Here is a 27,227-nt window from a genome sequence, read left to right as displayed (position 1 = left end):
AATTTGCAAAAACCTCAAGTAAACTTTTTTCATGTTGTCATTATGAGGTGTTGTGTGTAGAATTCTGAGGAAAAAAATGAATTTAATCCATTTTGGAATAAGGCTGTAACATAACAAAATGTGGAAAAAGTGATGCGCTGTGAATACTTTCTGGATGCACTGTATATCACCAGCTCCCCTCCACTAATTCCATTCTCATGTTCTCTCTTCTGCTGCCATTTAGAGTAGTCAGTACGTACCCACACCGTGTTGTAAGTTTTCAGCCTGGCCATTTTACCTTTTTAGTTTGAGTTCAGAATATGTTCCAAATTACATTTCAAGTTAAAATGGAATCCAGAAACAAATGATATTTATATATATTTATACACATTCTTGTTGCAGATTTTCTGATTGAACAGCCAACATTGAATGTTTAATGTATTTTACTTCTTAGACATTAACTAAAACATACACATTGACATGTGAAAGTTTGTTTACTAAAATAAACTAAACAAAGAAAACCTCAAACATTCTGATGAACAGCTCTATACACTCTGTCTAAGCATGCAAATGTTCTAAGGAGGGGTAGGGGTTGAATTTTACATTGGTATTTGTATGCCAATACCCAAACAAGTAAAAATCCGTTCATTTTATGTATATTTTTAGATAGGTAGAAATTCCTTTTATGGTACATGGTTTTCCTAAACTACTGCAAACATGTAAAACTATAGTGTGTTTCATTCATATATGTGTTTCATTTTCCTGGAAATGTTCTTAGCGTCAGTAATCAGAAACCTGTTGTCTGAAATTTGAAATACAACTTGCCTACTGTGGTATGACATTGTACCCCAGTATTTATTCATATTCATACTGTCTTTCTGGCTCTACTTTGGTTGCGAGCAATCACACCTCTCTGTCTTTTATTTGTCCTTCGCTTCCGAAAAGAACTCAATGCTACCGACTCATCAGGGAGGCGCTGTGGTGTCTGAAATGGACTGGAACGACCAACTTCCTTTTCTCCACACTTAAATGTTAAGGCTACACCTAAATTACTCTTCATAACTCGAGATGAGCCATCTGAAGTTCCATCAAAACAGCGGCCCAAAGCAATTTCCTTCGCTGTCCGAGGATCCTGGTCAGTAACCGTGTATATTCCATAGTTATGTCCAAGAGGGTCCAAGGGAGCCAACATAGTGAACTCATTGGTATCATTATTGACAGCAAGGGGAAGGTGATTCACTAAGTATTCTTGGAGCATGGCATTCACATGTTCTCTTTTGCAACTTCCCTGAGGGATAATTTTCACCAGTGAGCGGTCCACTCGATCTTGGTCATATAGCATTCCACTACATTTAAATTCCAGGCAGACAGCTGACACAGTAGGCTGCTCCATATCGCGTGTACTACGAACATCTCGAATTCCATATAACTTGCCAACTGTCTGTGGATGTGTGCCTCCCATGTTTCTGGAGCGAACAACAATTTCCTGAAGAGAATTAAGTTTTACTTTTATGTAACATGCTCTATATTCCTGAGGTCTTGGCCACCAGCTAAGATAGTCTTGGGTCCAACTCATTGGGTCATCTTCATTGAAAGGAACTGTGTTAAAATCATATCTATCTCCTTCAACTCTATGAAATCTGAAGTGACCACTGGAAAAAGATGCCTCTTCACAATCTTTCAGATTCTCATATGGATAAATTGGTCCATTGATTTCTTCTGCAGCATTTGGGTTTGGTTTTGCAACATTGATCTGGAAGGCAGTTTTCTTGGCTTTGGGATCATGATGGTCACTTCTTTGATACTTAAGTTTGTTTAAGTAGGGCTGTGGCACTCCAATAACATTAGGTATGTACTTTGGGGAAGAGGCCACTGCTTCTAGTTCCTCCCCACCCAGGCTAGCCGTGACAAAGGCAGAGTAAGCATCAGGATTTTGGTCATCACAGAAAGCTGGTAAGCACGCACCATTAGGTCCAGTAATAGCACTGTCAAACCTTCCCCATGCTTTGGGATTTGTAGAAAATCCATCCATTGGTTCCATATTGATTAAATTTATAAGAACTCCCTCTACCTGTTCACTTGGCATAAATCTTTCACTCCTGAATGCTCTTATTTTAACATAGCACCTTCTGCTTTCGGGAACATCCAAGTTGAACAAGCGCCTTTCTCGGATCTCCATGTTCCCAATTAAGAATGTCCGTTCTTCTCGTTTACCCCGTCTTGCCTTTTTAAAATGAAAATCTCCTTCTTCCTCCCAGAGACCAGTTTGTGGATTGAGGGACCACAGTTTCATTTTTTCCTGATGTCCAGGAATTGTAATTTGTGTTGAGTCCAGTAAAACACTGACTTGATCAGCATTGAGAGACTCTGTGCCTTCTTCATTGGTAAAGTCGACTGAAATCATTCCATAAGTCCACAGAGGTAAAATATCTCCTTCTGTATCAATAAAGTTAAGATCACTTTGGGCAGCTAAAGCTGTAGACATTTTCCGGGGATCCAAGAATGTTACGCTAGCTTGAACTTTCCCAGTATAAACATCACCATTTTCCCTGTAAAAAGCTTGTGGGGGAATTTCCAGTTCAGCAATGGCTTCTTGTCCTTCACTTTCACCCAGAGTGATTGTGTTGGTCTGAGTCGAAAGCAATGTGACGGGATCTTGCTTCCGCAAAAGTTTAATTTCATGAAAAATAGATCCCCCTTTTTTATTAAAGGCCAAAACTTTGGTAGTGTTGACAAATTTCTGTAAATGATCAACAAATGTGAGCACCAGTCTTTCTGTGTCTGTCGGTACCTGAACCGAAAAAGTTCCTTTATAGCCAGTCCTGCCAACTCTGCTCATTCCCATAAAAATATGTCCAAAGCGCATAGGCTCTCCATTATCTGCTGCCACTGCACGTCCATATACCACCACCTTTGTTTCAACACATTTTTGACATCCACATTTGGTTACCACCTTTATTGGCAGAAGGTAACCATCGCAAGAAACATGTCGTTCTTCTAGGCTTTCAACTCCGCAGCAGTAAGATGTGGTGTCTGTGCAACTTATGCTGTTCTTAAGTTGTCCGACACATGTCGCCAATGGGCATCTGCCAACATCATAGTAGAAAGAGTTTGAGGAATTTTGGAAGCAGTCATGAGGTAATCTAATGAGATAGCTCTCCGGAACTGGATTACATGAAGGCTCTCCGGAACCTTAAAAAAACAATCACAAACAAAAAGAAATACAAAAAACAAAGGAAACAATTTAGAGTTAAGATATTCTTATCAAACTGATCACCCAAGCTTAAAATGAACCCAGCTGGCTCAGCATCTTTGACGAAAAAGCACCCCTGCATTGTAAAGTACATAGTTTAATTAGGCATATTTTGGAGTTGCATATAACATAAGTAGATAGATTTGGCTTTTTACAGAAGCTGTTTAAATAAATATACTACTCAAAAAATTAAGGAAACACTTAATCATCAGACTTTAACACCAAGTTAGTTAATCTTCAGGGATATCAATCTGTCCAGTTAGGAAGCATAAGTGATTATGAATCAGTATTACCTGCTTTGGCACAAATGAAAGGGACAACAGGTGCAGAAAAAGTTCTTTTATAGCCAGTCCTGCCAACTCTGCTCATTCCCATAAAAATATGTCCAAAGCGCATAGGCTCTCCATTATCTGCTGCCACTGCACGTTCATATACCACCACCTTTGTTTCAACACATTTTTGACATCCACATTTGTTTACAGCAAGACACCCCCAAAAAGGGAATGGTTTTGCTGCTGGTGGTCACGGACAATTGCTCTCTACTTATCCTTCCTGACTGATTCTTCTCTAGTTTTATGTTTTGCAGTATCCTTGTCACTGCTGGTGCGGGTGAGGCGGTACATGCAGCCGATTCAGGTTGCACAGGTAGTCTAGCTCCTCCAGGATGGCACATCCATATATTCCATCACAAGAAGGCCTCAAGAGCCTGGAGGAGATACCAGGAGATGGGTCCAGAGTGTGTCCTATTAACTGAGTTTGCCCTTTTAATTAGCTTCCTGATTTAGTGAACACAAAATCATAAATACTACATGATAAACAAAATCCTAACCTCTAACTTTGTCCCCAGTGTGGAATAAGTGAAATGAATGGCCACATCAAATTCATCTTGTATTTTCATGAGAAAGTTCCATGCAAGATCTCAAAAAGTATAATTTATTACCAGAGTTTCTATGTGATAATCACAATTTTGAGTTACATGGTGGTGTAGGTTTCTTGTTTAGAAGGTTGTCTGCAGCAGATACCTGAATACATTCTCAAACATGTTTAATTCATGTTGCACTTTCTAACTGTATATATAATGTGATCACCCTATCTTTGCTAGTCATTATTCAGTCTGATAATCTGGGCAAATTAACAGGCCTATATTTAATATTTTAATGTCATATTGAAAGTACTGGTGAAAGCAAATCTGAAACAACAGGAATGTAATGGAGTACCATTAAATATTTTCCTCTTTTAATGGTGTGTACCATAAAACAAAATGCTCTGTATATATTTGTTTTTTTACAGTAAAACACCGGAAAAAAAAACAAAACTAAAAAGACATAAACTGAAATAAGTACTATTCCCAAAATAACCAATATATTAGTCCTTAAGTCAAGTAAACATAAAGGTAAAAACACACTCCATGACCACACTATTAGAGACACCTATCTAATAATGTAATAGTCATGCATCTGTCAAGACAATAATTTAAAACATTAAGGGCATTGTCTTGGCATACAGCAGCGTTTCTCAACCTTTAAGTATTTGCGACCCGAGTTTTCATAACAGTTTTAATCGCATCCCTCCCAACATTTTTTTTGAAATGTAGATGCACATTTTATTATACCTACTTAACTTTTATCGACATTTATCTAACTCTATATTTATTGTTCTAGTATCAGAATGTAGTTTAAGTTAATGTGTTTTGGTTTCAACAGATTTTTTTTCATATTTTTGATTCTTATTTTCTTTTTTTCACATCTTAGTGTCCCCCTTTTTGTTACTTCACACCCCCTTAGAGGGGCCCGCTCCATAGGTTGAGAACCACTGGCATACAGTTCAAAGACCGGCATATAAATGCTGGTCCATAGCAACTCCAGACTATCCTAATTTTTATTGTAAATTAAATAAATCTCTACTCCGAATGGCTTTCCTTAAAAGAGTTATATTTGATGAATGGCAAGTGACAGTATTAAACTAAATTCCCTGTCATGTTCCTGGAGCCATTGGGGAAATTTCCTAGCACAGACATATTGAGCATTGCCAAGGTGAACAAGCCCATTTACTGTCAGATATATTACTCCCAGTGATTAGCAGTGATGTTCATATTTGTTCAGTGTTTGAAGTGGGCTGGCATCTCTTCCACTTCTACTTAGTGAATACCAGCGGCCCCTCTCCCATCCACTCTTGGATCGAATATGTTATTGTATCATAATAAAAGGAGTACTGCCATTATTGTGATTCCACTTCAAGCCTGGATATGTACTTGTATTAAATGACCTAATACATATGTTCCATAAAAACAAACACTAAAAACTATTTTTTTTTTTATTTCTAGCAGAACAAAATCCACAGACTCAAGGAACTTTGACCATTTTCACTTCCTTCCACCAGCAAGAAACAGTGGGACACAGGATTAGTCAGATTAAGAAATATTTATCCAGTCCTCTGCTGTCCTGTTTTCATATTCCTTGGCCAACTGCAATAGCATATTCTTGCCTTTGCTTAAAGGAGTGGAACTTGCATGGGTCATCACCAAGTGACATAGCTTTATAGTATATATGATATGAGAATATTGTGGAACCATGCCTTGAAAGTTATAAAACACATCTATTTAGAAATCTATACAAAAAGCAAAAAAACATTTCATTTTTCAAGTCTGGAAACATTCTGCTGTTGTTTAGAACTGTACTGTATATATATATATATATATATATATTCATTCCAGTTCATCCATTCATTGATTTTGAAAATGCACTACTTCTAACCCACATCTATATGGGAACTGAAGATGATTCTGACAGCATCAGACACAAAGCAGCAACAAGCATTAGACATGACTAGTTCATTACAAAGCACACTTACTAATACACCAAAACTGGCCCAATTTAGACTCACTAATTAACTTAATTGGCATATATTTGGAATGTAAGAGGGAACCAAAGTTGGCACAAGACACACAGCAAGACTATGTGTAAACAATGCCCAGGTGAGTATTTAAATTTGGAACTTTTGAACTTTAAGACAGAAGCAATTACCACTGTACCTTATTGCAGCCTTGATCATGGAATTCTACTTAATCCTTAACAGAATGAACATGGAAAGTTAGGCGGCTTTACTGATAAAAAAAAAAAAAAACTCATATTGTACACATTCTGCAAATACAGTGCTTTACAAGTAGTCAGACCCTTTCATTTTTTATACATTTTGTTACTCTGCAGCCTTATGCGGAAATCATTGAAATTCACTTTTTCCCTTGTCAAGCAACACTCAGTACCCCAGATTTGCGTGGTCCAACAATAATGACAAAGTGAAAACAGGATTTTAGAAATGTTTGTAAATTTATTCAGAATAAAAAAAAGGAAATCTCATATTGACACAAGTATTCAGACCATTTACTTTAGTACTTTGTTAAATGCCTGTGGCAGAGATTAAGTCTGGGAGACTTCTTGGGTTTTATGTGAGAAACTTCACGCTTCTGGATTTAGTGATTTTCTGCAATTATTCATTGCAGATCCTCTCAGCTCTGTCAGGTAGGATGGAGACCAGAATAGCAGTGGACAGCTATTTTCTCTCCAGATATGTTTAGTTGGGTTCAAGTCCAGGCTTTGGCTGGGCCACTCAAGGGGATTCACAGAGTTGTCCCTAAGCCACTCCTTCATTGTCTTTGTTTTGTGCTTCGGGTCTTTTTGTCTTTTTGAAAGGTGAACCGTTGTCCCAGTCTGAAGTGCAGAGCACACTGTAGCAGGTATTCATTAAAGATATCTCTGTACTTTAATCCATTCAGCTTCACTTTAACCCTGACTAGTCTCCCAACCCTTGCCACTAAAAACAACCACAGAGCATTATAGTGTCACCACCATGTTTCACTGTTGATAAGATATTGTGCAGTTGCCCGATTTCCTCCATACATGACACTCAGAATTAAGGCCAAAAATTTGGTTTCTCTTAGTCTGAAAGTCCTTTTTGCAAATACCAAGCAGGCTTTCATATGTTTTTTTGGCCACTTTGCCATAAAGTTTCTTCATTCTCCACACAGGTTCTCTGAAGCTCAGCCAGAGTGATCATTGGATTTTTGATCACCTCTCTTACGGAGGCCATTCACCCGAGATTGTTCAGTTTGGCAGGGTTGCCAACTCTAGGAAGAGTAATGGTTGTTCCAAACATGTTCCATTTATCAATTATGGAGCTTACTGTGTTCGTGGGAACTTTCAATGCAACAGACATTTTTGCAGCTTTATCCAAATCTGTGCTTTGATGCAATCCTGTCACTAAGTTCCACAGACAATTCTTTTGAGCACATGGCTTGGCATCTTGGTATTATTCTAATACAAACTGTCAACTGTGGAACACTCTACAGACAACTGTGTGCCTTTCCTAGCCAAGGCCAATCAATTTAATTGACCACAGGTGGACTCCAAACAACGTGTAGAAACACCTCAATGATGACCAATAGAATGAGATGTCTCTCAGCCAAAGGGTCTGAATGCTTCTGTCAATGTGATATTTCAGTTTTTTATTTTTAATAAATTTGGAAAAAATACTTTCAAATCCTGTTTTTGCTTTGTCAGTTTCGGGTACTAAATGTTGTTTGATGAAGTGAAAAATGTAAAGGATTTTAACACAAGGTGGCAACATGACAAATTGTGAATACTTTCTGAATTCACTGTATTTAATATTTTATGTAACACAAGGCTACTTTGACTCTCTTTAAGCTTCATTAATGCTTATATACACATTTTGAACAAACTACAGATGGTTCATTCTAATCACTATGATTCAAATGAGCTAAACTCTATCAAAATTCTAAGAAAGAAACAAGCCAGCATTTTGTTTTAACAGCACTTACCAAAAATGGTGAGTTTTGCAGACTGGGATTTTATAGATCCATCTTCATTGGTAGCTTTGCAATAATAATGTCCTGCCTGACTTCTCTTGAGATGCCTCAGCACAAGTGTACTGTCATAGTTGTATTGTCGTCTGTCCAGAAGTGTGTCATTGTGGAACCTGTCAAAGTAAACAAATTCACACAATTGTGAGATACCGCACTGACCTACATCCTTATTTTCTGTTTAGAATTTCATAGGTAGTCCTTGTTTAAGTGTTAAACATACATTTAACACTATTTATCAACTTTACATAAACTTTCAAGCCTATTAAGTCTCTCTTCAGCAGCATAAAGCTGCATCACCAGCTCAGTTTTTTATTCTTACTAGGGGGCTTCGCCCACCCCCGGGTTTGATTTACTGCATATACAATTTAAAGAGATTGTTATTTTCATGAGAATTGTTACATATTGTGAACCTTGACCCAGACACAGACAGACGGACATCATTTGTTGCACCCAACACACGTTTATTTACACTATATTTACAGTCCAATTAGTGCACGTCCCAGTGCCTCCAGCACCGATCCCCCAAAGTCCAGGCCTCACAGTCCGAATGCCTTTCTGGCTGCCTCCAGTCCTCTCTCCAGCTCAGTCCTTCTTCCATCCGACTTCCGCAACTGAATGAAGGAACTCGGATGGGCTCCAGGTGCTTCCCGGCATTCCTCCACAGACACGCACCAGTGTGGCGGAAGTGCCGGCTGAGCACCTGGAAGCCCTCCGAGTGTCCCCTGTCTTCTTCCCCTAGCACTTCCTGGTGTGGCGGAAGTGCTGGGCTCCAGGTGTCTTCAGGCACCGGGGCGCCGCCTGGCGGTGGCCACGGGCCCCTACAGGGTTGGGCTTCCAAGCCCTCTACACGTGGCCCCCAATACAACCAGGGCGGTCGCCCCCTCGCGGTCTGGAGGAGGTACAAGGCCTCCTCTGGTCCTCCTGGGCGTCCCGGCTGGGCTCCACCACCAGCCGCATGTGACAGTATGCACTAATTTCACTTTCACTTTAAAACTTTAGTAAAAACAATATTTGGAATGAACTTTTCTTATTGATCGCATTGAATTTTAATTCCATGTTTGGACTTACATTGTGACAACACAACAGCCCGTGAGTGAATATTGGTTGTTTCTCTTTAATAAATAAAATGACTTTTTCAAATGTTTTTTCCATTTCCGTTTGTTTGTGCTAATGTGATCTTTACTATCCTTTTTTAAGACTTTTGAATTTTTATACTTCCATTATCTGTAACCTGCTGTGTGTGTACTGCGTCTTGTCCCGTGGGACATGTAACTGTCTTTCCAAGAAAATCACATCTCGTCTCCTTCCAAGCCATCCAAGATTTTTTTTTTTTTTATAATAGAGAGATGTAATTCATAAGTTATTAGAACTTAGGAAACTGATTGGGTTACTTGGATTATAAAGCAGGGCTACTCATTGTGGTCTACTAAGAAGAGCAGGGGTTTCATTACAAACTGGCAACCAATAACTTCACTAGATACCAGTTTGTGATTGTAATTAAACTTATATGTCTTTATCTTCTTCATTCCCTTTTTCTGTAATCAGTTTATGAATTCATGATTAACTTGCATTGAGCTACATTTGACAGTTTCAGGTGATCTACATTCTAAGTGACTATTCAGTATTTTGACATCAGATTCTTTTCCAAATTAGTTTATCCTAAGAAGATTCTGGTTTCTCAGAAACACCACTTTCATCTGTATAGAGAAAATTCTCAGCTTTACTTATTATATAAATCCAAATGATACTACTTTAGTGGTTATCATAATGCTCAATCAAAAAGCAAAAATAAAATTTCTTTAGAATGTTCAGATAATATGTCTCACAACAGTCGATACTTCAATGTAGTTGATGCTTATTAATACAGAATAAAGCTCCTGGGTTGGCAGGTTATTTTATTAGGATCCAGCTAGCTAACACTGCAGAATGAGAAAAATAAGCAGTTTATTTGTGATTTGTAAATGTTAAGCCAATGTCACATTGCGTGACTTTGCCAACTGTCCATCACAGTCATGCTCATCTCTTTTTATGACCACCAGTAGTGTGCTGCCTAGTGGAGTTGGTGAAGGGTTAACAGGAACAGCCAAGTTCAACCACAATCTCTTCCCTTTTTTCTTTTTTTCAATTGTGTTGTCATACATTAAAATATGAGACATCAGACAGACAACCATCTCTTCCGTTTCCGACGTCCAAAACAGCTGCACTCCTTATTTCTCATCGCTGCATTATACAAATTGTACTTCTAGATGAGCATTCATTGCTTGTCAGCTCTCATGTACACAGAGCCCAACTCTATGACTAAAGACAAATTCAAACCTGCTTGACTTTGTCAGACCAAGTCCCGAACTTAGTCAAAGTGAATCACTGGGTACACATGACTGGCCTTCACCGGAGCACACCATCTACTGCCTCTGACTAATTAAGATTATCTAAATGAAGGCTACGACTGAAAATCATTGGAAAAGTCATCAAATATGACATGGCCTTTCTTAAGCCAAGATAAAGTCTTTGTTGAGATCTTGTAACTAATAGATGACCACTGTTGCTGATTAAATTTGTAAATGTTATCTTGGTTTCATTTTTTGTTATTTCAGTTTTGGGAAAAGATTAAGAGCATCAACCCGTTTCTTAATATTCAATTAAATGAATGAATGAGTTTTGTCACAAATGCTTCAATAAATCCCCATATTTTATATATCAAAATAATAAATAAACCTAGATCTATCTGTGTGGTAAAAGAACATAAACACTTGTGCATTAAACAGTTACATATCCTTACATTGAGCAGTTAAAACATAACTAAGATTTCTGGTAACGTCAAACCACAGAGATGATGTTACATTTATTGTTCCCTTTGGTGGGAAATTAAATGCACCAGATTGTAGATGCTATTGAAATTCTCATATGCAAATATTTGAACAATGGACACAGCACCAAATTACTACCCAGCTCAAGTCTGTCCCATGTTTCCCTTTCTGCCATCTGTTAATGGTATTCCACATCTCTCTCTGTCTCTTTTTCTTTCTCCTTGTCTTTATGTGATTTTTTTTTATGATACTGCAGTTCCACATGCATGATTTTTAATCTTCCACTTTACAACCTTTAACCCTCTGTTCATATTGTACTGTACAGAGGAGTACAGAATACATAGAATGAAAATAAAATTTTGAACTCACCACAAGTAGCTATCAGGCTCCGGCTGTCCGTCAACTTTGCAGCAGAGAGAAACTGCCTGCCCTTCATGCCTGGCTTTATCCTCTGGGTTTTTCACTACATACAACATTTCTGTGGGGCACACAATAATGTTTAAAGTCCCACTCTTATAGGGGTAAACAAAGTCTGAAATTTAAAGCTCAGGTGGTACACATACCTGCCCTTTTTAGAACAACATCAATAAATATGGTTTTGCTGATCCTTTTCTGTATGCTTAGATTTGCAACAGTGTACTTGGCCAATTTGAATTTTAGTTTTGAAATGTCATTTGGACAAATCCCTGGAATTTGTATATTTCCATCAACATCAGATGTTGTTAGAAGTTTCATGCTTTTTCCTTGTCTGTAAGCAGAAACTCCGACAGCTTCCTTCCAATCATCTGTGCGAATTTGACCAACAAGAAGGTAATCTTCACACATGCATGCATCACATTCTGCATTGACGTTACCCAAAGAACAAGTAAGGTTGCATGCTGCAGAAAAGGAAATACAAAGAAAAACAGTTATTGAATTACTCTAAGTTGTAGGAAAATCCAGCAAGGACAGTCTTTAGGCTTGCGGGTGCCTAAAAAACTCTAATTGAATCTCTATTATGAAATGTCACCCAAAGCAGGCAGGAGCAGAACTTTGATAAAGAGCTTCCAGTGCCTGGGAAATCTCTGCTCAGAGAGAAAAGGACAAGGGATGCCTCAAGCCAGGAAAGTATAATCACTGGTACTGGCCTGAGTGGCTTAATGTAGTAGTGATAATGGCCAAACTCATTTACTGTTATTTATATTTTCCTTTTGGTTTCTTAATAAATATTAGCAGTTTTCATCACACTGGTTTGAGTCACCACATTTTTCTGAAGAGGGCCTACAAAGCAGTGAATTACTTTTACACAATGTAAACAATAGGGATCTCTAATTCACATTTTTGTCAAGGCTCCTTATTTGTAATGTATAGAATGTATATTCAATGCACTCCATAAGTGCTGATAAAGTTGGGCAAAAATTATGATTTTTGCTTTATATTTGATTTTAAATTTGAAAAGATAAATATCTGACCAAAGTACAAAAATATATTTTTGTGAATGTTTTAACCATTTAATGTAAATGTCATATTTCTCCTTTTACTGTCTAAATACGTATTAGAGAATCACATAATGTGAAGAACTTGTACATTAAAAATCTGTCAAACCACAAACACCTTGATGTGAGAGGTAGCTACCCCAATAACCACTGCAAAATGCTTCATCACTTCACTTTACTTTTGCTTGTGAGCACTGCAGAGGCAATATGTCCAAGCCGAAAATACACAAAGCCCTTATCCCCACAAACAGTCATCAACTTTCCATTCGGAATTCCTTGGAACTGTCAGCCCAGTGACACACATTTGATTTTTATGATATGCTCTGGGTCTGTCCCTCTGTAGCTGGTATTTACTGTCCCCACTATATGCTCAAACTATTTCTCCCATTTACCTGGAGAAATTGTGACTTGTCTCCAAGGTCCTCCCATATTGTTGAACTTCTCACCCTGTCATGAAGAACCCAGAAAACCAAACAGAAATCTTATTTTGGCAGCTGGCATTGACTTATTTCAGCTAGTAACAATAACTTGTGATTATGCATGAAGAAGGGTGATTAGTAAATCGAAAACCTTGTCATGAGGATATACAGTAGCTCTCACTTTACCATCACAGAGAGGTAAAATTTATTTCAAAACTACCACTGCTTCCCTCATTCACACTAACCTTTGTCATTATTCACTCATTTCTTACCAGTGCTAGCCAGTCCTTTCTAGAATTGGGCTTGAACCTTAGATTTGGAAGTGCTAATTTCACCCAAAGCATGCTTTATTTTGCTGCTTATATACTCATCCATTATTTGCTCATCACACTCTTATGAGGCTAAGATGAAAGCATCATCTTCTAAGAGTATAAATGCAGCCCTATGGTTCCCAAACTGGATACTTTCCAAACCTTATTTGTGCGTTGAGGTCATTATTCTACAAGGAGACAAAATGAGCCTTTGGCTCATTCCTATGCCCACTTAAAATGGAATCGACTTGACACCAAATATTTCAACATAACTCTCTCTCCACAAATACAGAGACAAAATGGTATGCAACAGTGGTCTTAAAATCTAGCACTCTTGTACTCCTGTAACCTTCTTCAAGACATACCATAAGGTACATGGGTTATAAGCCTTTTCCAAGTCTGCAAAGTACTTGTACACTGAAGTGGAAAACTCCCATGATACAAAGGTATATTTGAAGAAACAAGATGGTTAATTTTTCAACAGCCAAGAATCCACATTATTTTTTTTTAATTACCAATCTCCATTACAGTCATCTAGCATTAGTTTTTCTTATGTATGACCCCGTCTTCTAGATAGCATATTATTATTAACATTTTTGTAATGATCTCATCCACTCCATGTCTAAACCACCACACAGAGCTTTTTTAGCGACTGCAGCAACCTTAGCCAACCAATGCAAATGGCACTGCTGCCAACATGAGCAATGTAACCACATTCTCCTATCTCTTGACAACATTCCAAATTGAGATCAAAGTAGGTTGGGTCCCACCCAGGGCCATCTATAACATATGGGCACAATGGGGACTAGCCAGTGGCCCCAGAAGCATAAGGGCCCACGATGTTTCTGATACCTATATATGTTTCTGTTTTGCCATCAAACCAGGGGCCCCAGTGCACTACTTTGATACTATGATACTTTTAGGACAGCCCTGGTCCCACCCATTCTTCCCCCAACAGATTCAACATAGCCAAGGAAAACTATATCACCAAACTCCACATGCAAAGGTTCATTTCATCCACTGCCACAACTGCTGCAATCTTGACCTGCACGTACTTCTTAGCATTCTCTGAATTTGAAAACAATTCCCCAAAAGGCCTCCTTTTTTAAGGTGTCAGCTTCTCCTACAATTGGTGTTCAGCAATGGTTCCTAGGGCTGCCACCATGATAGACCCTGACCACCTGTTGATCAAAGCACCTTGCAGCTGCCTACGCTACTTAGGCTTTGAAAAGGGTTCATTCAGACCCAATGTCCCTGACCTCTCCATGTATACAGAAGAAATTATTTCAGAGGTGGAAAATGAGCTCTTTTTAATAATTCACCTATTGAACCAACTACCTATTTTGGTTTTCCAGGTCTGTCCAGCAGATGGTCAGTGTGTCGGAATCAGTTTACCTATAAGTGGTTATTTATTTACCATCTTAGAACCTGCCAGAAGACACAACAAAATTTCAATCTTTGCCCTGTCATGCTGTTATCAGGTACACCATTGAGCAACATTGTGTTAGATCATGATGTTTGTTATAGACAATCCATGACAAACATAGGAATCTAATAACATTTCACCACTCAGATTCAGATGAGGTGCATGATTCCTTCCAATCTGTTATGCCTCACACTAGGAAAAGCAAACATAATGAAGTATCTATCTATCTATCTATCTATCTATCTATCTATCTATCTATCTATCTATCTATCTATCTATCTATCTATCTATCTATCTATCTATTTATCTATCTATCTATCTATCTATCTATCCTGTTAATTGTATATAGTGCCTTTCTTATCTATCTATCTATCTATCTATCTATCTATCTATCTATCTATCTATCTATCTATCTATCTATCTATCTATCTATCTATCTATCTATCTATCTATCATGAATGTGACCAGGAGAAGAAACCATTTAACAACATAAAAGCCAAAATCAAGAATCAAGTCAGTCTTGTGTCTGATCAAAAATTGTAAGAGAAGAATTAAAGTAAGAAACAGAAGCCAAAAGTCAGGAACCACAAAATCTAAATGGTACTATTACACACATGCACAAAGTGTTTTATTTAGTTATCTACAAAACTTTGATGTCGATGTATCTAAAGCAGCAATCTTTATTTCACCAATGATATTAATTGCGTAACCTCTGTGACAGCGCTTTGTAGTAACCATTTGACATTTTGACTATGGTAGCAGTAAATTGCAGTACCCGAGAAGAAATAATATGGGATTGAAAATGATACAAAACAATTCTTAAACTACCTGAATCATGACATAATCACACTATCCACTGGTATCTGCATCATTTCCCCACGTGAGCAATTCATTTCTCCTGTTTGACTACTTGATATTGTGGTGTTAGGAGACATTAACCCCAAAACATCCCCTATGGCGCTATAGGATACATCAAGTGATACTTTAATTAAAGACCAACAACCTGTTTCATGAGCTGGACAAAAGACAGTAGTGTGGGAAGAACCCCTGAAATGCAGAAGCAGCACTCAAATGGAACCAACTGTCACCACATCTGCAGCTAAAGTGCTGAAATCCAATGAGCTGAAGATAACCTAGACAGGTATCATTCTTGCTTTGAGAGAAATAATGTGAAAAATTTCTATTGTATATAGAACTAAAATCACTTACCTAGTGTCCACAGTTTCTACACAAATATCTGCTTTGTAAATATTACATTTTGACATAAATGAAAATATTTTAACTTTATTTCTCTTTGGTTAAATTAACTCTAAAGTGTAACCAGCACAAACTCACCTTCTGTTACAGTAAAGAATAACACTGGTATAAGAAGAAGAAGCTTTATTTGTCCGTCTGCCATCATTCTGCAGGAGTCGCAGGTGGCAGGTACCTGCTAAGAAGAAGGTCTGAAAATATAAAATATTTAATGTTAGTTTTAAGTGTACCTATTAATTAAAACACTGCTAATACATACAAATACAGTATACTGCAATTCTGACATATCATTGTCAGACCCCAGAGAAAGGGACATAAAAAATGTGCTGCTCAGGCTAAACTCCCATGAATGTAACAGTTAATGAGTATATAAACCCACTGTCAAATGTGTGAGTGATGTACACTTCTTATGGGGATCAATTTAAATAGTACACTGGGCAGCAATATTAATGTGACATGGTTACTTAATAACTTTTGGTCTCTTCGGTCTCCAGCTAGGAAGACTGTGACCTATGAGAAAAGCAATGAATCAACTCCTGCCCCACCTTCATTTGAATTTGTTTTGGTTTCCATTCTTTAAAGATAACCACTGTTTCAACATGAAGGCCAAAAACGACAATAAACGAGGTTACTTGCTGGTATTGTAACCCTTTAGATAATTATTTCCTGGTATTATATTGAAAACACTGTTCAATATGGCTTTTTAAGTCTCTTATTTCAAATCTTAGAAGCAACATACAAATTTCAAGAAAGACATGAAATGACCTTTAAAAGGACACTGATTCCACCATTTACAACATGGTATTGTGAGCATGAATTATTGTGAAGTGGTGTGAGATCACAGGGCAGCAGATGCTGCCACCTCTTTATACCAATAACGAATGCACAGGAATGCTTGCCTCTGCAGGCGCGATGTATCATTTCCAGTTGGCAGGGCAGCTTTCTTGCTTATTCAGCTACCACAGTTTCTCTATGCTCTCTTTCATCTTCTGACTTCACTTTGTAGTTCTGGCTGTACCTTTACCAGTAACCCATCCATCCATCTTCCAACCCGCTGAATCCGAACACAGGGTCACGGGGGTCTGCTGGAGCCAATCCCAGCCAACACAGGGCACAAGGCAGGAAACAATCCTGGGCAGGGTGCCAACCCACCGCAGGACACACACAAACACACCCACACACCAAGCACACACTAGGGCCAATTTAGAATCGCCAATCTACCTAACCTGCATGTCTTTGGACTGTGGGAGGAAACCGGAGCGCCCCGAGGAAACCCATGCATACACGGGGAGAACATGCAAACTCCACGCAGGGAGAACCCGGGAAGCAAACCCGGGTCTCCTAACTGCAAGGCAGCAGTGCTACCACTGCGCCACTGTGCCAGCCTACCAGTAACCCATTGCATCCTAACTTAAGAGACTGAATGTCATGTATCACAGTGCAACACCTCTGTTGCTAGACAATACTGACTGCTTAAATTGATTTACTGTATCACAATGGACTGCAGAAATGATCCGAAAACTTCAATGCCAGTCAATTCTGTAAAAAGCATGTACAAAGCAAAGACAATTTTTTTTTTATACTTTTTGGCTCTGATAGTATTATGTTTATTCATCATGATAAAGTAACCTATAACACACGGAATGTTTAATTATAATATCAGTGGACCCTGATTTTTTTCCTCTTGAGAGTTACTATTTTTTTATTTAGCAGAACAATCCCTCTTGTTTCATCTAGATGTGTTTTTTTATTCTTCTTTCATCCTACAAATATTTTTGTTAGGTTATTTGTTAAATACATTGGACCAGTAGGAATGCATGTGGGGGTGTGTAAGTGTGCCCCGTCATGGACTGGTATCCTATTTTCAGTTGGGTGCTATCTTGCACATAGTGCTCTTGAGATCAATTCCAGGTCCCCATAACCCTGAAACTATATTATATAGTGTCAGCAAACAGAAGGATGGCTGAATAAATGTGGCTGTATGTCCATGTACACTGCAGTGGAACGGTGCCTCAGTCAGGACTCCTGTCTGGTTTCCAGTGCTGCTAGAAGAGACTATAGTTCCAAATCATACTGTAGCAAAAACCATGTTCTCATAATGGGTGTCTTCTTTGTTAATCTCAAGAATTATTAGCTATGTAATTATTAATCAATTGATTTGTATTTTTTACTAGATGAATATCCACAGACAATGGCAATGTTTAATTTTTCAAGGCAATTTCAATGTAAGCCCTTTACAGTTGAAATGGATTTCTCAAAGCCTTACAGTGAATCAGAAGTGTGCCAATAACCCACTAAACATGTGTAAAGACCTTAAACTTTTCTCCACTTGATCTCTTGATGCTGCCTTCCCAGTCATGAAGTGTAACCTGAAATTGACTCATTTGACTTACTGCATGATTAGAGTCATCCACTAAATTAGGTTGCTCTGGCTCTTGTGTTAAATGTTTGTAAATAAGAATGTATGGAAGAAAAAAGATCTACGTATTGCAAAAATCAAATACTGTATACTTTAACATAAAAACTGGTAATGTGTATTTAAATTAGTTTTAAAGATGTTTTGCAGAGAAAGGATAATTCAAACCCAGACCGGCAGGATTTGCAAAAATACTGGCTTTATGCTGCTATTGGCAGGATTGGTATTTTATGTTGGAAATGACTAATGTTTCATTCTTGATATTTCCTTTTTTCTTCAACTCACGGCTGCCACTGACTAATGAGTCAATGGAAAAATTACTTTATATGTTGATATAAAGACCTTGGTGAAATGGCATGCTATTGTATGGACTGGCGAACTCTGTTTCCTTGCTGATATGGTTATAGACTGTGTAAATGCTTCAATATAAACAAAATATGTGCTGTCAGCCAACTGTAGACATATACCATACTGCAATTGAGACAATGGGCTTAGCAGCTGATATCCTATAAGATATTGTATATGGGGGTTGTGGGAGTTAGTCCTACATTGAGCAGCTGTGTGTAAGGCAGCTGTCACCTGCAGCACATTAAAGTTATTCTTTAAAAGAAATAGTATAATGTAAATCAGATTGAAAAAAAAAGATCCATGGGCTTCCATCTGACCCAAAAGTGTTTGCTTCTCTGGAATGTGGGCTTGGCACCAGACATTTTCCTGGGTATACCTTTAAAAGGACACATGCAGCCAGATTATTCTGGGACAGAGAAGCCTCAAGTAAGCCTGCAGACCTCACAGAGTGGAGAAGGAAGGTGGTCAGCATTAGAGAAGGTAGGAGGTGAAAAAGGTGACTATGAGAGAGACAGAGACAGACAGTGAGATGCAAGAGGCTTAGTCTTTACTGTATTTCTCCTGTACCACACCATCATGCACATTTTCGATAACCTCCATATTATTCTTTATTTTTCTGTAATAAAACGTTTTTGTTTAATAAGTGGTATGTCCTAGTACAGGAGTACAGTCCCGCAGGGTTGTGGTGTCTGCTGGCTAGTATACCAAACCAACTGCCTAACTAGAAACCAGCCCTTGCCAATAACAGATTTTATTTAATGCCTGGTTATCCTTATATTGTAGATTGTTTCCTTTCCAAGGATATCATCCAAATGATTTGAAGCCTAAAATGGACGATTAATTCTCAGTCCCTGGCTTTTCTCTCTTTAGCATCCTTCCAAATATTTTATTAAACCAGGAAGCTCATAATGAATCCACACAGGTGTAACTGCAGATTCCTTTGCTATTTGCATCTTACCTCTAATAAGGAGGAAATAAAAGCAGTGAAGGCAGCTGTTTAAGACTGAAATAATCAGTTAAGGATGGGGAAGCTTAACATCACTAAAAGATCACAAAAAATGAACCATCAAAATGTTGGTTGAGCAATAAGTGCTTCATGACCAATAATTGACTCCTTATTAAGAAACTGGGTTAGAACAAAAACCTGCAGCCACTGCAGTCCTCCATGAAAAACCTTTTCATCCCTGCTCTAGTAGTTATTCAGACTACAAGGGTCTACTCATAAGTGCCACCAGTACTTCTTATATTGCTCCACAGCTTTCTACATATATAATTCACTAAGGCAAGACACCCATGGAAAGCATGCCGGAAAGGGCGTGGATTCACTAAGCCGCCGACAAGTAAGACACCTCTGGTGCACGCAGGAAGGAGCGTGTAAAACAGTTTGCGAGGGGTATCCCATGGGATCCTTAAAACAATCCTTTACAACTGAGGTTAAAACACAATGAAGTAAGCAGTCTTTAAAAACCGAGTTTTCGGTTACGACGCACGACCGCGTGCACCATAGCAAACTGTTTTACACACTACATACAGCAATTCGCATCCACGACAAACATGCGTCTTCTTAGATGCTCCTGCAGGAACATGGAAAGTCTACGTGAGTCACAGGTGCATGTGGACTGTGCAAAGACGACAACGACTCAAGTGAAGAGTTGGAGGTGGGCACATGAGCGATGGAGGTCCGCCAGTTTTCAGTCACGGATGATTGTGTGTTGGTTCGTTCCGTGCATTGTTACAATGTTGCTTTTCTTGCTGATTTATTACATTACCGATTTTTCAAATGTTAATTTTCTCCCTGTGCTTAAAAATCATTAAAAAACCGGCCTGATTATACGGCGTATGGTACGCCGCGGGTTGGCTAGTATAGTATGTTTCATTAAAAATTGTGCTTGTGAGAAATAAAACAAAACTCAAGTAAACATCCATCCTTCCATTTTTTTACCATGTGTATCCTGTTCAGGATCATAGTACTTGCACTGTTTTCACAGGAAACAAGGCAGGAACCTACTCTGAAAAGCATGCCAGTCCATTGAAGTTACGCTCAATTATACTGGGCATATTTAGATTTACCAGCTAACTTAATAGGCATGTGACTTATAGATAAGAGCCCTGCATGCATCACAATAAGCACTTACATATTGGTCAAGAGATAGAACTTGACAAGAACAGTATTAATGTACTCTTAAAGTAAAAATGCAAGGCCTGTGTCCAACCTTTTTATTTTACTTGCTGTTTTATCCTATATAAAGAACCACTTTAAATGGTGCTCTCTTGTTGGAATGAGTGTAGAATGCTGAATTTCTTGGAATGAATTCAAAACATACAATTGTACTTATGTTATTTTAATTTGTTTGACTGAGTCGTATTTTGTTATAATGTTTTGTTTCAGTATAAAAGGAATTATAAAACATAAGATTTACGTGAAGGTTGAAGAGTCCAGATTCTAAGCACAGTCTGAAGACTCTGAATCTTTTAAGCCTAGCAGATGTACAGTATAAAAATAGACTGACTTGAACTCCTTTCAGTATTTAAGAGCTCATTCAAAGGCAGCTGCATGATTGTTAAAAGCTCAAATGAGAAAAATGTTATAATTTTCAGAAATATGTTGTAAAATAATCTGGTGTAATTGCCTAGCACTGCATCCCAAAGTAGAACCATGGAAATCCTGACTTGCCAATGAATAAAAAATGTGGAAACTGATCAACAAAATTAAAAGAGACATGTGATGAGGCTGCTTATTTACAGTAGTTCTATAATGTAAAGAGCACAGTGAAATACAGACTGCTTGCCTGGCCCAGTAAGTGTTCTTCAGATTGCTTCCTTATAAATATGCATACTCTGTTCTGTACACAAATGTCACTGGAAACAAAGAAAACTTTGAAAATTTAAATGTCACCTTCACGGTTAGACTAAGCACATACACAGGATTTTACACTTAATCATCCCATTTTTTCCCTAATGAGATGTTACAGAGCACCTCACATGTGTACCACAAAGGAACCAACCCTGGATGGGAAAACCAATCTGTGGGGAGGCTCTTGATCACATGTCCATGGGCCCATTTGGGAGACACAATAAAACTATCAAGACATGTTTGGAGAAATTTTAGCAAAGAAATGACACGTAAAAGGCACCAGGACTTCATCAACCCACTTAAAACCAGTTCAAGGTCATGGGGACCAAAATCTTAAAGCACGTCAATTATTGTTTGCATTATGACAATAGCATTATTAAGTTAATTTTTAAACATAGAATTAGAACTTAAAAATAGAACAGCTATTTTCAGGGGGTTTAAATATACAAAGGTTTAAAGAAAGACATTAAATACCTAAAAAAAAAAAAACGAAATATCCTTTTCAATGCTTAATCAAATGTTGTGTTTCTACTGAAACTACTTCAAGGAAAACTGTTAAGAAGAAATTAAAGTTTGTCTTGCTAGGGCAGTTTTACCAAATAGCCTTATATAACAGACCAATTTTTAAAAGCTATTCAAGTTGTTATATGTATACTGATGATGCATACCTAGAGCCCAATCTCTCTCAGGACATTCTCTGCCTTTCCAAAAAGAAAAAAATCCAAGGACAAGCACACCAGTTGGATTCTACTCACAGAACAATACTGCCCCCTGTTTTACTGTTCCAGCTGTTGTGTTTCAAGTCTACTGACAGGCTGACAGGCAACTGCATATGGGGGCTCACAATGAGATCTGTGGGCTTCAGGGTTCCAAAGACCTGCATCACTCCTCCCCATGTGCTAAAAACTTGCATGTTATGTTGACTGGTATCTCTAAATTCTGCTGGTATTAGTGAATATGGGTGTTTACATGAATGTGCCCTGCAGTTGAGTGGCATAACATACATGGTTAGTTCCTGCCTTGAAACAATTGCTTCTGACATTGGTTGTGAACGTATCCCCCTGTTCTGGAATAAGAAAGTTTGGAAAATAAGTAAAGCAAGAAAGATTCAATCTATACTGACTGACAGTTCATACAGCAAATCACTTTTGCTACAGTCGATATATTCATATAAAATATGTGTACCTTTAGTCCATACAAAACGTGTTCACAAAATATATTTTCAAATTATAAACTTAATTAGAACTATATCCATTTTTAATGAAAAAGACAAAGCCTAAATAGTGAAACAGATGATGCTGTAAATCACAGCTGCTAAAGGCATTTCAAGCCGCTGGGGAATTGTAAAATTTTAATGTGTTGGCCAACTGTCTCTCTTTCTCTGTATGTCCCTCTTTCCGAAATGTAACACCACTTCTCTAACAGTAACCAATTACACAAGAAAAAAAAAAAAACTTTTTATAGCACATTCCGCAGTAATTCGACAAAGAAAAGCAACGAGGCTTTTCGACAGAAACACTATAACGAATGTTGTGCTCCATAAAGTGAAAAAAAATAAAATAACCCCAAAACAGAAGTTAAATAACATGAAAGGTAAAAGGCAGACAGCCCTTGAGTTTTAAAGTATCACCCACTTGTATGTCCTGTACGTAACCTACCCGAAAGGACAGATGAGGAGAAGAGTCCAGGTGAAGTCAGGTGCTGGGAGATGTAACCGAAGTTCAAACAATCCAAAAGTAAAAAGGTGCTGTTCGGGAGAGTTTAAACAAATTGCTTTCTCTCTTTTTGATAAAAAGTGTTTGGCTTCCTAAACGTGGGAACTCTTCTAGTGTCCAGCAGTCGTAAAAAACCGGAGTTACATTATCCAAATATATGTGCCTAAAAAGGAGGTGTGGTTGTATGCAAGTAGGGCGTGTGAATATGCTAATTATGCTCCTTCTCCGAAAAACGTGCGGTGCAATAAAACAAAAAAACAACTCTAAATAAAAATGTCATTCGCGGGCAGCTCTACGCAAGCATTTGAACGGCTTTAAAGACCCGCGCTCTTCACATGGCCCTACATAAGGAGCAGAAGCTTGTGAGCGCGCGGACATATGTAGTCCCGGCGGTGATTGGGGTTCTCAGAAATGAGTGACAAGTTATTCTTAGAATTGCTAAGTTCACTCACAACGACTCTTATAGATGATTGGCTCAACCGTAAATGATTGACGGGTAGACGCATAGACGTACTGTATATAGATAAGACTCCGCATTCACTGTGCTGCCCAGTCGACACGATACATCAGCGCGTCTATCTTATTGCGAGTGGCAAAAGTGCCATTTACACTAATACAGGTAGACGTGGAAACCGGGTTTTCTGACGAAAAAACAATAACGTTTAAAACAGTATCGTTTACATACAACAGATTTTGGCGAATCGTTTACATACAATTATTTAGATCCATTTAAACACTAATAATTAAAATTATAAAATAATAATAATAATCATTATTATTAAATAATTCCTCCCATATAAGTAACATTTCTCGGACTGCCTTCTTCCATCTCCGAAACATTTCTAGACGTCCTGTTCTTACGCAACACTATACTGAAGTATTGATTAATGCCTGAGTCACCTCACGTATAGATTACTGTAATGCTATTCTATCTGGCATTCCACAAAAACTTATCCATCGCTTACAACTTCTTCCAAATTCTGCTGCCAGGTTAATAGCCTGTTCTAAATTCACTGAACATATTACACTTATTCTCTCTCAACTCCACTGGCTCCCTGTTCACTACTGAATACATACACAAAACCGCTCTGAAAATTTAAAGCTCTCCACAACCTCACTGATCTCCTACAGACTTGCACTCCTCTCGCTCACTCAGATTCTCATCTGCCGCTCGACTTTCTGTACCGCACATCAAACTCAGTTCTATGGGAGCTCGAGCGTCTCTCATTGTGCTCCTCAACTCGGGAATTCTCTTCCCTCTCATATACGTCAGCTCGATTCAATACCACATTTTAAAACTGCCCTCAAAACTTATCTTTTCAAACTGGTATTCCAATTGTGAATTTTGCACTGTTACTGCCAGTTATCTTTGTTCGCTAATTATTGCTTTTTGATTTATCATTCATTTTAATTTTACTAATGTTGTTTAATTTTATTGTAAGGTGACCTTGAGTGCTAAGATTGTAAAACGGGATTTTCTAATGGCCAAATATAACTAAAACAATTGTTCAGCCTTACATATGAAATGTAATCCCTCGGGATCTGGTTTGGAGCGTACAGTTGTTTGCACAATCCCAAGCAGCACATGCGTGAGGCATCTTTATCCATTACTTCACTCCACAGCAGTGCCACTCACAATATGGCGGCGACGTTGACGTACGATGCTGCTGGGCAGGCGGCGTCTAATAATTCTATGTCTATGGGTAGACGTCCTGCAGAAAATGTAGTTCATCACAGCTTCCCGCTAATTTTGATGGCCAGTTTGTGCTGGATGGAAGCAACGTGGTTTCTTCACTTTTCGCTGTAACTTTTAGAGCCACTGGTGGGAATAACCTACACCTGGATAAAAGCTCAAGACGGCGTGTAATTAAAACATCGAATAAAAACATGGTAAAAGAAACATACACTTATTTTTAGAGTGCAAAAGTTTTGTTGTTCGATGCTTGGCATTTGTTCTTGAAATCTGAAAAATGTTCATATTGATGTACATTATGACTTACTAAGGGTTTTTGTTTATTTACATGTTTTGGGTAGTGTTTGAGTTATTAAAGGAAACCAATTATTTAAATGTACATTAATATGGTATGTGTTTTAACTAAAAATATTAAAATATTCCATGTGGAAATTGCAAACAAGCTTAAGAGATTAAAACACCAGCTCTTTAGCTCAATATTGTAGTAATATATTTATAATAAATTTAGATTGATACTAGGCAAAAAAAAAACTACATTATCAAGAACAACCCTAAATTGAAATATACAAGTTCAAGGATGGACGGATGGATGCATAATCATTCTTTGCTTGTACACTAGTTGATTGTACGTTATTTATTTGAAATTATGTAAAATGAACCCCATGTCTTCACCTATTTCATTCCAAGATGGAAATGCACCTGGGTGTATATTTATTTAAGGGATACAGCAAAATGAGGAGGAAGAGGTGTGAGGGTTGGTAAAAATTTGGTTAAGCTTTGGTGTTCTACAGATTATAGAATTCCATTATTACTGCAAAGAAAGAAAAAAGAAAGAAAGACTTCCCTTATTCCGTCCAATTGTGTTTTACCTCACACTGGTCAAGTGAAAAGGTCAGTCAAAAAAAAAATCACATGGTTTTATTTTAAAACCAATAGCAAACTGGAAAATCTTAAAATCCAGTTGCAGCTGCATTACCTTTAAGTAGATGACAGAGTCTCATAAGGTCTGTTCTTCAAGTGCTTGAACAGCTATAGTAGACATTGATCTGTAGCATTTCCCAGCAGCACCGAGCCAGTATGGAGTCTCTGTTTAAGATGATTGCAAGTCCAACCAGAGGAAACCTAAATCCCCAGAGTGGGTACCTCTGGCTAGACTGTTTTTTATGATTGGTGTAAGAAGATTCCTATTTATTTTTTGTCCATCAAATCTATTTTATGAAGACTGTGCCAGAAAACTTGTGCAAATTAAGAACCACCAAGGTCCAGTTCATCATAGGACACTGACCCATGCATTCTCAAACTGAATCATACTGGGTCTCCAACCTAAACCAAGCTTTGTTCATCCTTGGAACCAAAATGAAAGTACAACAAAAGAACAGGATATAGAGACAGGTTGGAAACAGAGGAAACATAATTGTATTGTAACTTATGAACAATTGAAGTAATACATTGTAAATTAGCAGGCCATTTCTAGCACCAACTAGTTGTTGAGTAGAATGATTCAGACTTTTACAACTTCTCTAGATAATCTCCAGATGTTTTTGCTATTACAAGGTGGTTGTAAATTTTAGCTACAGACTAAGGAAAATATTTTTTTTGGAAAGAGTTATTGGAAATGTTTATGTTAGATTAAAACAAGATGTAAGAAAAGATAGTTGGAATTTAGCAAAAGTAATAGAGTGGGACAGACAAGGGTACATGTATCAACCTAAATTAGAGCATATAGGTGAAACATTAGATTAAGAAAGAGCTTCTTGGAAATTATGCAGCAATTGCTATTGACTTAATATTCCTAAAGTTACCAGAATCAATGTCAAGGACATATGACCATATTATATCCATCTTTACTTCCCTTTGGAATCAAATACAACATTATATCTGTCAATTAGAAACATCTTATATGAGAATACATAAATATAAATACAAATTTAAAGGGGAATTACAGATAAGAGTGGGGGTAATTTGAGAAAAAGGAAAATGGGAAAATTTGGAAAGAGGAGCAAAGACAAAGCCAGAGTTACCAGTACGAATGTGTGGACACAGGCTGCATACAGTGGTGTGAAAATCTATTTGCCCCCTTCCTGATTTCTTATTCTTTTGCATGTTTGTCACACAAAATGTTTCTGATCATCAAACACATTTAACCATTAGTCAAATATAACACAAGTAAACAGAAAATGCAGTTTTTAAATGATGGTTTTTATTATTTAGGGAGAAAAAAAATCCAAACCTACATGACCCTGTGTGAAAAGTAATTGCCCCTTGTTAAAAAATAACCTAACTGTGGTGTATCACACCTGAGTTCAATTTCCGTAGCCACCTCCAGGCCTGATTACTGCCCCACCTGTTTCAATGAAGAAATCACTTAAATAGGAGCTGCCTGACACAGAGAAGTAGA

The 27,227-nt window shown here is 37.8% G+C and overlaps 1 protein-coding gene across 1 annotated transcript; it reads right to left on the bottom strand.

Annotated features, from left to right (window-relative positions):
• Positions 1–344: 344 nt before the first annotated feature.
• On the bottom strand, positions 345–23,521 carry LOC120541681 (cartilage intermediate layer protein, nucleotide pyrophosphohydrolase). Its single transcript, XM_039773551.1, has 6 exons — positions 23,080–23,521; positions 15,885–15,994; positions 11,482–11,796; positions 11,288–11,396; positions 8,067–8,224; positions 345–3,171 (listed from the first exon to the last, which is right to left on the bottom strand). Exons 2-6 carry the CDS (start codon positions 15,949–15,951, stop codon positions 845–847), a joined length of 2,976 nt encoding a protein of 991 aa, XP_039629485.1. The 5' UTR covers positions 15,952–15,994; positions 23,080–23,521; the 3' UTR covers positions 345–844.
• Between the last annotated feature and the right edge of the window lie 3,706 nt (positions 23,522–27,227).

This window comes from Polypterus senegalus, chromosome 12, assembly GCF_016835505.1.
Source record: "Polypterus senegalus isolate Bchr_013 chromosome 12, ASM1683550v1, whole genome shotgun sequence".
NCBI classification, from domain to species: Eukaryota; Metazoa; Chordata; class Cladistia; order Polypteriformes; family Polypteridae; genus Polypterus; species Polypterus senegalus.
Note: the sequence above shows the minus strand (reverse complement) of the source record. Positions and strands in the feature narration are given on the sequence as shown.